This window comes from Myotis davidii, unplaced genomic scaffold (genome assembly GCF_000327345.1).
Source record: "Myotis davidii unplaced genomic scaffold, ASM32734v1 scaffold18, whole genome shotgun sequence".
Taxonomy (NCBI): domain Eukaryota; kingdom Metazoa; phylum Chordata; class Mammalia; order Chiroptera; family Vespertilionidae; genus Myotis; species Myotis davidii.
Genome location: NW_006292696.1, coordinates 13,490,252 through 13,504,584, shown reverse-complemented (window position 1 = coordinate 13,504,584; position 14,333 = coordinate 13,490,252). Strand labels below are relative to the sequence as shown.

Below are 14,333 nucleotides of genomic sequence, written 5' to 3'. Positions count from 1 at the left end.
GAGATAATTCAAGATGGATAATTCAGGACATACTCATAGAATGTACACACACACACACACACACACACACACACACACACACCCCTCACATCTGCCGTGTCCCTGATTTATTTAGCGACTGGTGGAAAATTAACAAGGTATGTAGTCACATAGAGAAGTGGTGTATGCAACACAGTATTTTCCTTGCTTTGGACCAATATGAGGTGTTCTGTTGCTGGTGCTACTCTTTGCATAGGTGGGAACCTAAAAAGTTGAGGGAAAAAATGCAAATTCTTGTAACAACACATTTTTATATTCAGGCTTATGTCACCATTCCAGGAGGACTTGACCTAATAATCTATGCATTCTCATTTAAGAGTTGTTTGCAAGCATTGACCTCTCCTGGCTCTTTAAGGAAATTCAGCATCAGAAAGGCAATAATCTTTTTGTAGGAAAAGAAAGTGGTCAATGCACAAAAGTCCCAGAATAATATACCCACCTCCCCTTTTTCAGTGTTCTAAAAAGTCAATACTTCCCGAACCATCTCCACTATCCCAGTTCAGGTGTTAAGACTCCTTTGCCTAGGTGAAATACAACTCCTAACTCATCTCACTGACCATCTTACCTCCCCGTAGCATATTGCATAAAGCAAAGCCAGATGATCTCCCTGAAATGCCTTTATGATCCAGTTCCTCCCTCTACCACTCTAGCTCGTCTGTCCCCATTCTACATTCAGCTAACCTGAACTTCTTTTAGATTCTTGGAAGCAGTGTCACCTCTGGACTTGTTGCATACAGGTGTGGGCAAAAGTAGGTTTCAGTTGTTCATAAGGAAAATAATGCAATAATCTTACGTAATAATAGACAAACATGTAAATTGACCATCCCTCTGCTACGCTCACCAGCCAATCAGGAGAGTATGCAAATTAACTGCCATCAAAAATGGCAGTTAATTTGCATACATAGGCATGAAGCAGCAGAGCAAAGACTGAAGGTTCTGGGCCGGAGTGAAGGCTTGGGTCCCGGGTGCTGGAGGAAAACTGGTGCCGGCAGCCAGGGGAAGGGAAGGCCTATTGCATGAATCTCTTCATGCAACGGGCCTCTAGTTAAATAATAATACAAAAATAAGCTCCGTGTTTCATGTACTCACAACCTACTTTGCTATCCCTGTATACTATTTGGCTTTTGCTATCCCTGTATACTATGTTTGGCTTGAATTCTCTTTCTTGCCTGCTTGATCTCCCAACTTCTCCTCATTCTTCAAGTGCATAAAAGGATGTCACAATTTCTGACATCCTTACTGTGAAATTCTAAGTTGGCTATCTCTCCAAAACTATCCAATGTTTTCCCTTCCTTGGTGTTTCTCAAACTGTACCTAGTTACATGTCTATCATACCTGTCCTCTTCAGAATTTCCAAGCTTTTTAAGGCTAGAAACTAGGCCTTATTCATTGCTAAGTCTCATAATACAGTTTTCCCACAAGTACCCCCCCTGATATTTTTGAATTAATTTCAGTAAATAGACAAGTACAGGGAAGTGCTTTAAAAACCTAAGACTATTCATTCTATGAAAAATATATGGAGGAAGTCTGAGAAAGGGAAGCAATTTAAATGGTGAAGAAAAGTTGGCAACTTGTCATGAGATGTGAACATCGGAAATGTGATAAATTAAGAAGGAATAACGGTTGTGATCTGGTGAACTGCAATATAAAGAATCAAGAAAAAAGAGTGAGTTTTGGCAGACTCTACCTAAAAAGCAAGAGTTGTGATACTATTTCCCAAAGCTGGGAAATAATAAATGGAAATATATTTTGAGGAAAAATATTGTTTGCCACTTGGTTATCTAAGAAGAAATGGTGCTTGGAAGAACCATACTTATCTTAGATTTCAGCATCACTGGGAATGTGAGCATCTGTTATTAAATCAATCAGTATCCCTTACCTACTTCCCTTTCTTTCCCATGTGGAATCCATTCCATTGGATTTAGGAGGTGTTCACTCAAAGCTATCTCCAGGCACAGGGTAAGTCTAAGTGCAAGACATAGCCAACTAAAGTCAGAGTGATAGGGACATTGTCATATATCCATGCCAGCCCTACCTGAATCTTTCTTGGAAATGTTCTGCTCAAGTTTGGGAAAACAAACAAACAAACAAACAAAAAATAAAACAAAAACATCTCTTACCAATGGTGCGACCAAGGGAAGAGAATATGAGAGTGGGGTTGTCAAAAGAAATCTTCAAATAAACCTTTTTGAAGGGTAAAGCTAAGTAAAGGGAATGAAAAATGTGAGATGAAAAGTGTTGCTATTCTACAGTCCTATTTTTGAAATAGCTAGTCTCATTTGGGATATTATTATCTTACTTTCACTTGTAACTGAAACAATTTTGGCAAGTAGAAACAGTGGATGCTGTACATGTAAGGACAATATCATTCTCAAGAAAATGCCATGGAGAAGAACAAGTAGAGGATTAAGGGTGGAACTGGTAAGTTACTACCAGAGAAGAGCAGGAAAATGATTGAAAGTTAGAGCCAATGTTGAATGCAGAGTTGACTGTACACGAAGGATAATGATTGGGCAAACATAAAGACTGTTACCCAATGGCCACAATGACTGAAATATATAGAAGTAATCCTAGAAGGGCAGTGAATATAAACAAAGAAAATCCAGATAAAATTGACTGACACAGACCTCAAATTATTACATATGAAGTGATAAGAATGAATTAATTTCCATCCAGAGATTATACAGATGGTCTTCTCTTAATTAAACCCATTCCTAAGATTTACATTTAATTATCTGCCACAAAATGCACATCTTTTAAAAAATTGTTTGTATCCACTAGCACTATGTTAGAGCATTTTCTCAATCTTTTTTTTTTTTTAACTTGTAAAACTGTCTGACTAGCAACTCTATTACACTGTGTTGGCATGAGTTGACAGCTGTTAGATGGTATCTTTCATTCCTTTCTAAAAATAGGGAAATAAGGTGTGAGTTACATTCATCTTTGGGAGCAAAAGGTATGGTGCACAGGGAGTCAAACACACTCTATCAACAACTTCAGGAGAAATTCAGGGTTTGAAGATGTCAGAATTTTTCAAGTCACAGGAAACAAATCCAAGAGAAGAAATTTCTGTTGCACACAATATTATGAGAGCAGGAGAATAAATGACCACCACTTTTGCTGGCAATGGGATTGAAATGACACTAATTATAATAATAACCACTAGCCTTTAGTCATCACTTATTAAGAGAAAGACAATGTCCATAGAGTGACAAACACATAATTGTTAGAAATTATCCCAATAATTACATTGGTGGGAACTTTTACAGATAGAGAAAAGGAGAACCTAACAGGGGTGGGGAACCTTTTTTTCTGCCAAGGGCCATTTGAATATTTATAACATAAAAATTATCAGCTTAAAAATTAGCCTGCTATATTTGGTCAAACATTTAATACGCTCACCCCTAATGCCTTAGCAGGGCCAGAACAATTGATATTGAGGGCCTTATAAGGTCCACCCTGGTAGAACATATGAGTACTAGGATGCTGACACAATTTAACTCTGGTCTGCTTCTAACTATTCTCCCATATGCCTCTCATATGAAGCAACATAGATTTAAGTTAGCCAGCCAGAAGACAACAAGCCTTATTACATTGAAAGACTGTAGAGTCTTTTTTTTTTTCTTCTAAAGATTTTTAAAAACAAACAACACAACTGAACACTAAGAGGCACATGTATTCTCAGTTGAGTTTTGAACAGAACTCCTGCCTAGGGGCAGGAGAATAATTTGAAAGCAATCTTCTCAAGGTACTTTTCAGCCTTCCAAGTATTGACCAAACTCTTGAACTTCACTAAAATCTAAAAGTTGTTCTTTGAAAGTAAATTAAATTAAGAGATTGGCATTTTTCAAAATAAAACCTTTCTAACTGTTGCTTTGGGTGCCTTAAAAAATAACAATTTTACAACAATGGTGTACACAGAAATGCTCACAGGTTTTTCAAAGTGCGTCAAGAATTATATATAAATTAATTGAATCAGTACAGGTAACACTGTTGCTTACTAGTTGTTCATGGGTTTTTAACTCATGGGTTTTTAAGCTCATTAACATGGGTTAAATTTATGCTTTGGCAAATTACACAGAGCAAAAAATTATGCTCAAATTATTTTAAAGGTCACAGGAGTGAGAAATGGTTTATAAAATACCCAAATCACACCAAGCTTAATATGTATATGTGTGTATGTGTTTATGTATTTGTGCATCGAAGGGCTGCTGAAAGTTATTTCAGTGCTAGAACTGATTGAGAGAACTGGTGCAAGCATTGGCTTAAAAATCCAAACTCCCCCAGTTCTTTCTTCTGCCTTGACCCAAACAGCCCGCCTGAGGTGCAGAGAGAGAATTCGATCTCAAACCCCTCTCCAGAGACTTGCACTGCTAAGTGGGACAAAGGGCTGGGCTGTCTGAGGAATGAGACACCTGGCTGACCTCTCTGGGCTACAGGGTCTTGGCTTGCTCAGACACCAGCCGGTTCTGCTTACCTGAGCAATAACATTTAGATAGCCACGCCTTTCTTGGTTAGTGTTCCAGGTTGAAAGGTTGTGCAAAAAGGTGATGACAGTAGGGGAGGGCAGAGTATTTGGACAGTAGGAAACTTTTCCTTTAATAGTGGTCAGCTGGGAGGGACTGAAGCTAGAAACACTTTCAGGGAGTCTGGGGTGATGATGGAAATAGAGAAAATGGGTAAGAACAGGACTACAGATCTGTGGGCTGCTGGTATACTCCTCATGATCTGTTCAGTCAATATTAGTGACTATCGGTCCTTCGTTATTAAGGAAGTTTAAAGGGGTGGACCCCTAAAAAGCTTATGAACGGAACTTCATAGACTCTTCCTAGCCCCTGAGGCTTTAATGACTTGTCTTTTGGTTCTCTATTTATGCATCGGGGAGGTGATCAAACACATTGAATCTGACTCTGATTGGAAACCTGTCTCTAACTATTCCTAAGTTAGTGACCTTGGATGATTTAATGAATCTCTCCATGCCTCAGTTTCCTAATCTGTAAAAATAAATAAGTAAAAGGAAGTAATAATATTGCCCATCTCACACCATCATTGTGAACCTTAACTGAGTTAATACAAGCAAAATGCTTAGCCCAGCACCTGACATGTAGGAAGTGCATACTGGTATTAGACATTATTCTGCTACTGTTACTGTTATTGTCACTGTTGTTCACCATAGCTGCACACTGTGTACTAATCCTAGCAAGGCACAGAATGCCTGGTAGAGTCACAGGCACACACATATACAAAAGTCAAGGTCAAGTCCAAATTCAGGCTCTTAAGACATGGCAACGTGACTTGTATATCATACCGCTCTACACCTGCACTTCAGAGTCCCAAAGAACAAGCTTATACAACTTGCCTGGGAACTCAGCCGACCTCTATTATTCAAAGTGGCACCCCCTTCACAGGGTGGATTGGGCTTGGGTCTGATCACAAATCAGACCACTGGGCACTTTTGTCAGGGGCATTAACACTCCGACCACTAGGATGCTATTTATTGCAGGATTAGTCATTAACTAATTACTCATTACTCCAATGGCCACAGACGTAAGGTCAGCCATTTCCTCCCCTCACACCAGGAGGATCCAACATGATAGAGGTCAGACAGGTAATTTGCATCGTCTTTCTCTGCTTAAGAGGCCCCCAGAAGAAGAAGGCAGAAGAGGATTCAGTGTTGAAAGCAAGCAAGAAGGTGTCATTTTGACAGGAGCCTCTGTAAGCTTCTCAGGGGAAGACCTGGCCCCTCTCTCCTGCTGGGCCCCGGCAGCCTCTCACATTTGATACCTTGCAGCTGGCCAGCTGGGGAAACTGGACAAGGTCTGACCCTAGCCCTGCATCACGTCACTGGCTGGCAATTCCTTTCCACTCAGAGCATCTGGAGAGTCATCCAACTGTGTTTGCCAAACTTGCGTGGATGTGAGAAGCGTGTTTGTTTTATAATCAGTGTCTTGGGTTTTAGATAAGAATACCACAGGAGATGATCGCGCTATGATCCTCGCTAATGTACCTCTAGGCTAATAAGTACCGAGACGATCCTGCTCTTTGATTTCATGAATAGGGAAATAAAATGGGAAATGCATGACATTTGAAAAAATGATTGTTATTACTGAGTGTAAAATTTATTTTAACCCTCTCTGCAGAGGCTAAGTTTCATGTCGAATGCGTTGCTCACCAGATTGTACCTCCTGTTCCCCCCTCTCCTTAAATATGTGCTTATTTACTTCCTGCAGAGTTCAATTTCAGAACCCATCAAAGTAGATCCACTCAGACCCTGACTACATTTTCATGCATAAATTCATAGATGTCTTCAGAAGGAATGGCACTTGCATATGCAAATACTTTCCAATGCCTTTTCATTTTTACTTTTGGCCTGCACAGTTTTTAATTCCTGCAAACACATTACACAAACAAAGATGGGCTCAATAACAACACACCACGGCATGTGTGAATTGTTAATTGCAAAGCAATGAGTCTGATAGGGCCAAGCAACTTCCACTGTTATCAATGGAGCAAGATTAAACAGGAGGAATAAAGGTATATTGGAAAGTAAAACCCCAAGCACGTGGCTTCATTGGGCCTCCATATTATTAAGGAGGAAGGTGACAGGCCTGTCCACAATTCAACAATGATCTGGGCCTACAGGTCAGCACACAAGGATGCAGAAGCCAGGAGGCACCCTTAATGAGGCTTAGGAAGGAGAGCACACTTTTCAGCACAGAACCATGAGACACAAAATGTATGCGCAGCACGGCAAATGAGACCAGAAATATAGCAGAAGACTGAAGGCTTTCAACCAAGGTGAACGTGCACCACCTTCCCAAATATCTGCATCTTGTATTGGTGATGCTCTTGGAAAGAACAGGAAGGTGTCACGACTTTTCATACTGGACATTTAAACACTCCCTTAAGAAGGACGCCGTGCCTCTTCTTTTCTTTTTCCACTTCCCACTACACGCACTTTGGGATTCTGGTGAGAACTTGAAGTAAAACACTTGTTGAAGTCGCTCGGAGATCAAAGGCATTTGATACAGAGCAATTTTCAAGCAACACCCCCCTGTTTGAAATGTGTTTCATTTACATGAAGATAACTCGGAAAATAAGAGTGAAGATTAAATGAAAATTGTATCTTGCAAGGGTCTATAAGTGCAATGGAAACACAATTTTAACTGTTTCCTGGCTGATTTGGGGGAATAGTTTATTAAAGCTGGAGCTAGGATAAACCGGGAGCATATGGAAATATGTTTTATAGAAAAGCTGCTGTGTTATAGATATTATATATGTTATATATATATATATATAGTCTTCTAAGAAATAAAAGAAAGATAAGTAATTTAAGGAAGTTAAGCAACTAGAAATGGAATTCAAGCTGCTGTAGATTGAATGCTTGTGACCCTCCCTCCAAAATTCTTATATTAAAACCTAATCCCTTTGGTATTTGGAAGCAGGGCCTTTGGGAGGTGATTAGGTCATGAGGGTGAGTGCTCATGCATGGGTATCAGTGCCCTCATAAAAGAGGCCCCAGAGAGCTGCCTGATCCCCCTCAGCTATGTGAGGACACAGGAAAAGACAGCTGTTCCTGATCCAGAAAGAGAGCCCTCCTCAGACACCAAGTCTGTCTTTCCCTTCGTGCTAAATGCATTTCTGTTGTTTGTAAGCCACCGGCTGTGGCATTTTGTTACAGCAGCCGAAAAGGACTGGGAAACAAGCTAAGGTAGCCGGAGGAAGGAAATTAGTTGCAACATGTACTGTAACAAGAAATAAAGACTCAGTAATGTAATAACCAGGCAGGCGGGGCCTCGACCCCTGGCACTGGCAGGTGGACCCTTCCCAGTGTATCTACTGCATTTCTGTGCATTCGCTTGTAACTTTGCTAAGCCGTGGATGCAAACTGCACACACAGCAAGGCTGGAAGGCAACACACAAGACTTCGGGCTGGTGAATCAACTTGGCTATACTGCTTATGCCCACACTTCCATACACTGACAGCAACCCTGAGGGGTGATCACCAGTTCCTTACGGATATCGAACATGAAGAGAATGTCGACTGTTAGTACTTGGGAGACAAATGTTTTCTTCCCCTAAGAAATCAAAATACTAGAATTCAAGAGAAATATACCCTATATGGAGCTGAGGGTCTGCTGTTAGGTGACATCAGTCAAACCCTACCTTGGCGTGTGCCCAAAAGCAACCACCAAATTGTCAAAGAATTTAGTATCCAGGACCACAGAAGCAATTCTGTGAAACTCACAGGCGCTTAATACAGTGGATATAAAGGACCGTTCTTGCCTAAGCTCTAAGGGACCGCCCAACGGTGCCAGGCTCTGCCCCAGTTGTCACGGGCCTTAGCCATCAATGACACACAATATGGCAAGTCAGGAACAAAGGACAGTGAGTCAGCGGGCGCCGCTCCACATACCTTGTCTTGGGAACTCATCCGACTCCCGGTGAACGAGGTCTGTGACTCGGTTCCCGTAGTGCATCCTGCTGTCGTGGTCATAGGCCTTCAGGGTCTCGCTGGAGCTGTAGGACTTCTGCGTGGGCACGCGGCAGTCCTCGCTGTCCAGTGAGGAGCTGGTGTAGCGGCACTCCTTGCCACACCGCCCGCGGGTCAGAGAGCGGTGTCGCCGGTCCTTCACATCCATTATTGCAGATCAGGCAGAGCGCTGATGATTTCAGGAAAGTCAGGCCTGAGTGTTGGCGCAGGTCACGTGGCCACCTAAGCACACCAAAGGAAACAAACAACACTGTGGTTATCAGAAAATGCTGCTTTCCGTTCTGACTCACCTTCTGACTCAGATAACAACATTGAAAGGCAAATTTGGTCAGTGCCGCATAATCTCCTGCAAATGCTTAATGTATACTTAAACCATCGGCCTAAATTGAAGAACTTGATACAGTAAATTAATTTTCTTGCTGTTTAATTTAATAGTTTGGGGGGGGGGTAATAGCAAAAATAAGTCATCTTTTGATTTTCCCTATGTGCACCGATGATATGATATGTCTGTCATTCTCATGCAAGATCTTACTATGAAGCAGTTGAAAGCAAGACTGACTTTATCATTCTTTAATTATATTCTTTTTGCTATAGAAGAGTTGGGGAAAACAAAAATGTAAAAAAAAGTATATGAGGCATAAATATCCGCTCTCGATGCTTTGCAATGATACCAAATCAACTGACTGACCTAAGCTTGCCTGGCTGGGACTGGAGAATGATAGTGTAAGGCATTCTTGACATGCAAACAATCTTCCTCCAATTCCTTTAATAAGCCTTCAGTGTAGTCCTAGTCAGTTTTCTCTCCTTTGCAAATCTTTGTGTTGGACACACCTGGTCACTTCTTCTTCCTGGTTATCTACCAACTGGAGAGCTTGCTGACAAAAGTTCTAACTGGCCCAACAAGTTCATCCCCAACCTGAACCCACCACCCATCGTGTTCATTGCTGGGATATCCATTGCAGGAAAGAAACGAGGGGAGGAGCACTGTATAAAACAGTGATGGGAAAGTGATGGGAAGGAGGCTCTCTAACATATAAACTGGCAACTAGGGAGCCCCACAGTCTGCCACTTGGCACCCTGGGTGTGTATGCCCAACATCACTCGGCAAACACTAGCCTTCCTTCTGCTTAGCAAATACAACAGGAACACTGAGATGGCTCCACGTTCCAAACTGCAGGTTCTTATTGATTTCATGGACCATGAAAATAGTATGGACTACAGGGCCAGGGACTGGACAGAATGGACAAATAAGGATTTGAATTAAGATGGACAGTGCAGCCAGGGTACTGATTTTTCTCTAGGTTACTGTGGCTCTCCGATTCCTCGATGTGTCAGGAACTACTTGGGGAGCAGATCTGTGGTTCTGAGCCTCTCTGCTCTTCTGTGCTTATTCAACACCCTGTAGTGGGATGTCTTTCTATACCAACGGACCAGCCTGTATACACACAATGCAGACGGCATCTCTCCCAAGATAGCAGGCACCTAGTCCCTCCATCTTTTCACACCAAGAGGGCCTTCTGCATCCCAGGGAACTCAATTCATTTATACCACTTGTAAATTTTATCACATATTTCCTGTTATCATGGACAAGTCTGTTTGGTGATGCAAACAACACCAAGCACACCCATGTGGCTGCCACAGCCCCTTATATAAAAAAAGCTCATAGTTTCCCTGACTCAGGACATTGAGAAGCTGCTTGGAGAGTCCCAGTCAAGATCCCAGGACCTGCTTTGAGGACACACGTAGTAAGTGTGCGCATGGAATTCTTTTCTGTGCAGAGTTAATTCAAATGCCTTAACACTAATGCAATCTCTGAATGTTAAAATCATCTCCTGTGATTTCCAACAAGTGATGTCAACATTTTAGAATCCATAATACAGGCTGGTTAAGAGCCGGGCCATTGAAGCCTGGACTGAATGCCAATGTTACCATGGCCGCTGACCAGCCGAGGCCCTTGTAAAAGAAATCATTCCTGGCCTTTCAAACTCAGTTTCCCAGTCAGTGAAAATGAAAAATAATAGTATTCACCTCATAGCGTTTTAGTAAAAATTGAAACAGATCCTATGGTAAAGCTCCCAATAGGCTGTCTAACACCCCTGTAGGGACTTATGGAAAGAAAGTGTTTTTTTTTTTCCTTCTCTGAAAGATTAACATTTTGTTTTTTTCTCTTATCTAAGCAGTTCACAGACTTGCATTAGAGGATGGAGATTATAATATAAATTCCTAAATCTCAAAGTTCTAATTATAAAACTTGATACTTGAACTACAAGCCAGAAAAGGAGGGTGTTACACACCTATGGAAGGTTATACGACTGCACCAACACCAAGAGCCACACGTAGTTTTGTGGAAAAGTGGGTGTGTTGAGTGGGTTTTATAATATTCCTTTCTCCTGTTCACTGTAAGTTTTTATTCCTTAATGTTTTCAGTGTTCCTGACTCAGGAAGCCCCGTCTCCTCTAATTTGCATCCTGCTTAGGAAAGCGGGCTGACTCTCTATTACGTGTGGGTATGTGATTTTATTTTATTTTTTGAAATCATGCTCTGATTTACAGGCTTATTTTAAAAGCCTGAAGGCTTATTACCTAGTTATAAAGTACAAGAACTTTTCTGTTTGGACATTTTGATGTCTAATTTGGTTGCTCAGTGATCTTTTCCTGCTAAATTCCTCTTTCTTGGCTATGCCCTTGATAGCTAAGTTTGTCAGCAATGTCACATCCAGACAAATTATAGCAATTTTTTTTATATAATGAGATAAACATGACAAATCTTAGTCACTAAAAGCTAAATTTCTAGGAAACTGAGTAGAATGTACAGGCTGCTAGCCTATAGACATTTTGCATTTAGCCTGCCTGTTGTTTATTTTTTTTCAATATTTAAAAAAAGACGGGCCAGGAAATATTATATTAAAATCTGGATGTGGAGCTATAGCTTATCATTAAAAATTATGCTGTTTAAAAAGTTCTGCTTCCAGAAAGATGGAATAAACTTACATTTACTTATTCCTCCCAATACGTTCAGCTAAAAACCCTGGGCATTGCTGAAGAATAAATGATTAAAACAAACATAAGAGTGATCTGAAAAGTGGAAAGAAGAGGCAGATACATGGGGCCCTCAGGATCTAAGGAACAATACTGTGGTGAGTTCGTGGGATTTCTTTTTTGCCTTGTACCAGTATATCCCAGATTTGTAGCTAAAGACACTGGCAACCGAGAAACATCAATAGACACAGAGGACAAAAGCTGCCTCCCTCTAGTCAAAAAGCTATGAAAGGGGCAGCCTAACAAGAGAGAAATATTGAGATAGTAGCCACCTCACTAGCCAAACAACATGGGGAAAACTGTAGCCCCACTCCCATCTCGCCAGTAAAAGCCAGGTGGATGCCCTATATTTCCATGCTGCTGAGGAGGAGGAAGGCACTCCCAGTATCACCAAGGTAATTTCAGAGAAGGGAGCCAGGACTTTCATCCCTCCCAGGAAGGAATGAGGCCATCTTCTTCCTCCATGGGGAGCCTGGGCTTACACACCACTGGGTAGTAACAATGTACCTCTCTCCTTCTCTGTAGGGGTGGTGTAGAGGAGACCTAGTGGAGAGTTAAGACTTCCACTCTCTCCCAGTGGTAATGAGTCCTTTGGCTCCTTGTTAGTGGTTACTGTGTCAGTAGATGCCATGTGGGGAGGAATAATAAGGTACTCCTATCTCTTCACCGAGGGAGGCATCAGTGCAGGCCTAGTAAGAAGCAAGCACTCCCACATCCACCTGTCCCAGCTCCTTAAAAACAGCACCTTGTGCTTGGGTGCTGACAAGGACTGAGTGGGGAACCTGGACTTCTTTCCCAACCTAGCAATAATGAGATGGGTACCTCTTCTCCGACAGAGCAGTGTCAGAAGAAATCAGCTGGAATAGGAGGTTTAAATGAGATCCAGAATCTCAAAATATCCAAGTGTCTATTTTTCAATTAAAAAATAATCATCTGGCATACCAACAACTAGGAAGATCTCAAACTGAATAAAAAGATACAATTAATAGATGTCAGCACTGAGATGATAAAGATTCTAGAATTATTTGAAATAGGTTTAAAAGCTGCTATAAAAATGCTTCAATGAGCAATTATGGGTGAAAATGAAACAATAGAAAATCTTATTTTTTTAAAAAAATACACAGAAAGTTTCAGCAAACAAATGAAAGATACAAAGAAAACTCCAATGGTAATTTTAGAACAAAAAATCAAAGTAACCAAACAATAAAATAATAAAACGCCCCCAAAACAAGAGAACAAAAAATCCTCAATAGATGGGCTCAAAAGAAGAATGAGGGATAGAAGACAGAGTGAGGGAATTTGAAAAAAAAAATGAAGAATGGATATTACCCAATGTTTACAACACATTAAGAAACAGACTAAAGAGAAAAAGATGAACAGAGCTTTGGGTCCCTTAGAATGATAACAAACGACCTAATGTTTATATTGTTAGAGTCCCAGAAGGAAAGTAGAAAGTGAGAGGGGCTGAGAAAGTGCTAAAAGCCCAGCTAAATATACCCAAATTTGCAAAAGACATAAAGCAACACTCAAGAAGCTGAATAAATCACAAACAAGATAAATCCAAATGCATCCATCTCAAGATATATCATAATCAAAACTCGGAAAACTTAAAGAAAATCTTGAAAGCACTGAGAGAACTGACACTTTATCTACAGGGAAAGACAATATATTATAAGAGTAGATATCTCATTAGAAACCATGGAAACATGGAGACTAAAAAGAAATGACAAAATACTTTTCAATTGTTGAAAGATCTTTCAACCCAGAATCTTATATTCAGTGAAAATATCCTTCTAGAATGCAGAAGAAAACAAGAAATTCTCAGATAAAGGGAATATAAAAGAATAGTTCAAAAATTAGTTATCTAAAACAGAAAGGAAACAATCAAGGGAAAATTGTTGGGACATCATGCAGGGGGAATAAAAACCATGGCAAGCAAAAATATAAATAAATGCAATAGACTTTCTTACATTTTCCAAATTATTTCTGATGGTTGAAGTAAAAATTGTAACACTGTCTGATGAGGTTTTAAATTTATGTAGAGGACATATTTAAGAAATTGTATTGCAAATGGATAAAGATAAAGAGACATAAAAGAGAAAGTTTCCACACTTTATTTGAACTGGTAAAAGGATGAAACCAGTGAAGGTGATAAAATGAGTATGTATAATGTAACAAAAACATTCAATAACTAAGGGGAAAGTAAAAAGATGAAAAAAGAAAGAACAAGAGAACAAAACGTAAAATGTCAGACTTAAGCCATAAAATAGCAATAATTACATTAAATGTGAGTAGTCTAAATACACAAATTAATAAGCAGAGTTGGTTAAAAATACAACACAGGTTTATTCTGTCAATAAGAAAGTCACTTTAAATTTAACAATGTAGGCATGTTGAGAGTAAAACCGATGAAAGGGTATTTAATGCAAACATTATTTAAAAAAAGGGACAATTATATTAACACTAGAGGCTCAGTGCATGAATTCATCCATGGGTGGGGTCCCTTGGCCTGGCTGGCAATCAGGGCTGATCGGGGCTGTCTCACCCAGTCCTGATTGGGGCCCAGTGGGGATGATCAGAGCCAGCCAGTTGCGGGGAGGGGCCATGGGAGGTTGGCTGGCCAGGGGGAGGGACCGTGGGAGGTTGGCCAGCCACAGGAGGGTGGCTGTGGGAGCACACTGACCACTGGGGGCAGCTTCTGTGCTGAGCATCTGCCCCCAGGTGGTCAGTGCACATCATAATGACCAGCTGACCGGTTGTTC

At 40.7% G+C, this 14,333-nt stretch overlaps 1 protein-coding gene across 1 annotated transcript in view; it reads right to left on the bottom strand.

Annotated features, from left to right (window-relative positions):
- The window catches only part of TENM2 (teneurin transmembrane protein 2), a 910,242-nt gene extending 901,492 nt beyond the window's left edge, over positions 1–8,750 (bottom strand). Inside the window, exon 1 of the mRNA XM_006766332.2 lies at positions 8,456–8,750. Coding sequence (XP_006766395.1) covers positions 8,456–8,681 — 226 coding nt within the window. The 5' untranslated portion in view covers positions 8,682–8,750. The remainder of the gene's footprint in view (positions 1–8,455) is intronic.
- Positions 8,751–14,333: the final 5,583 nt, after the last annotated feature.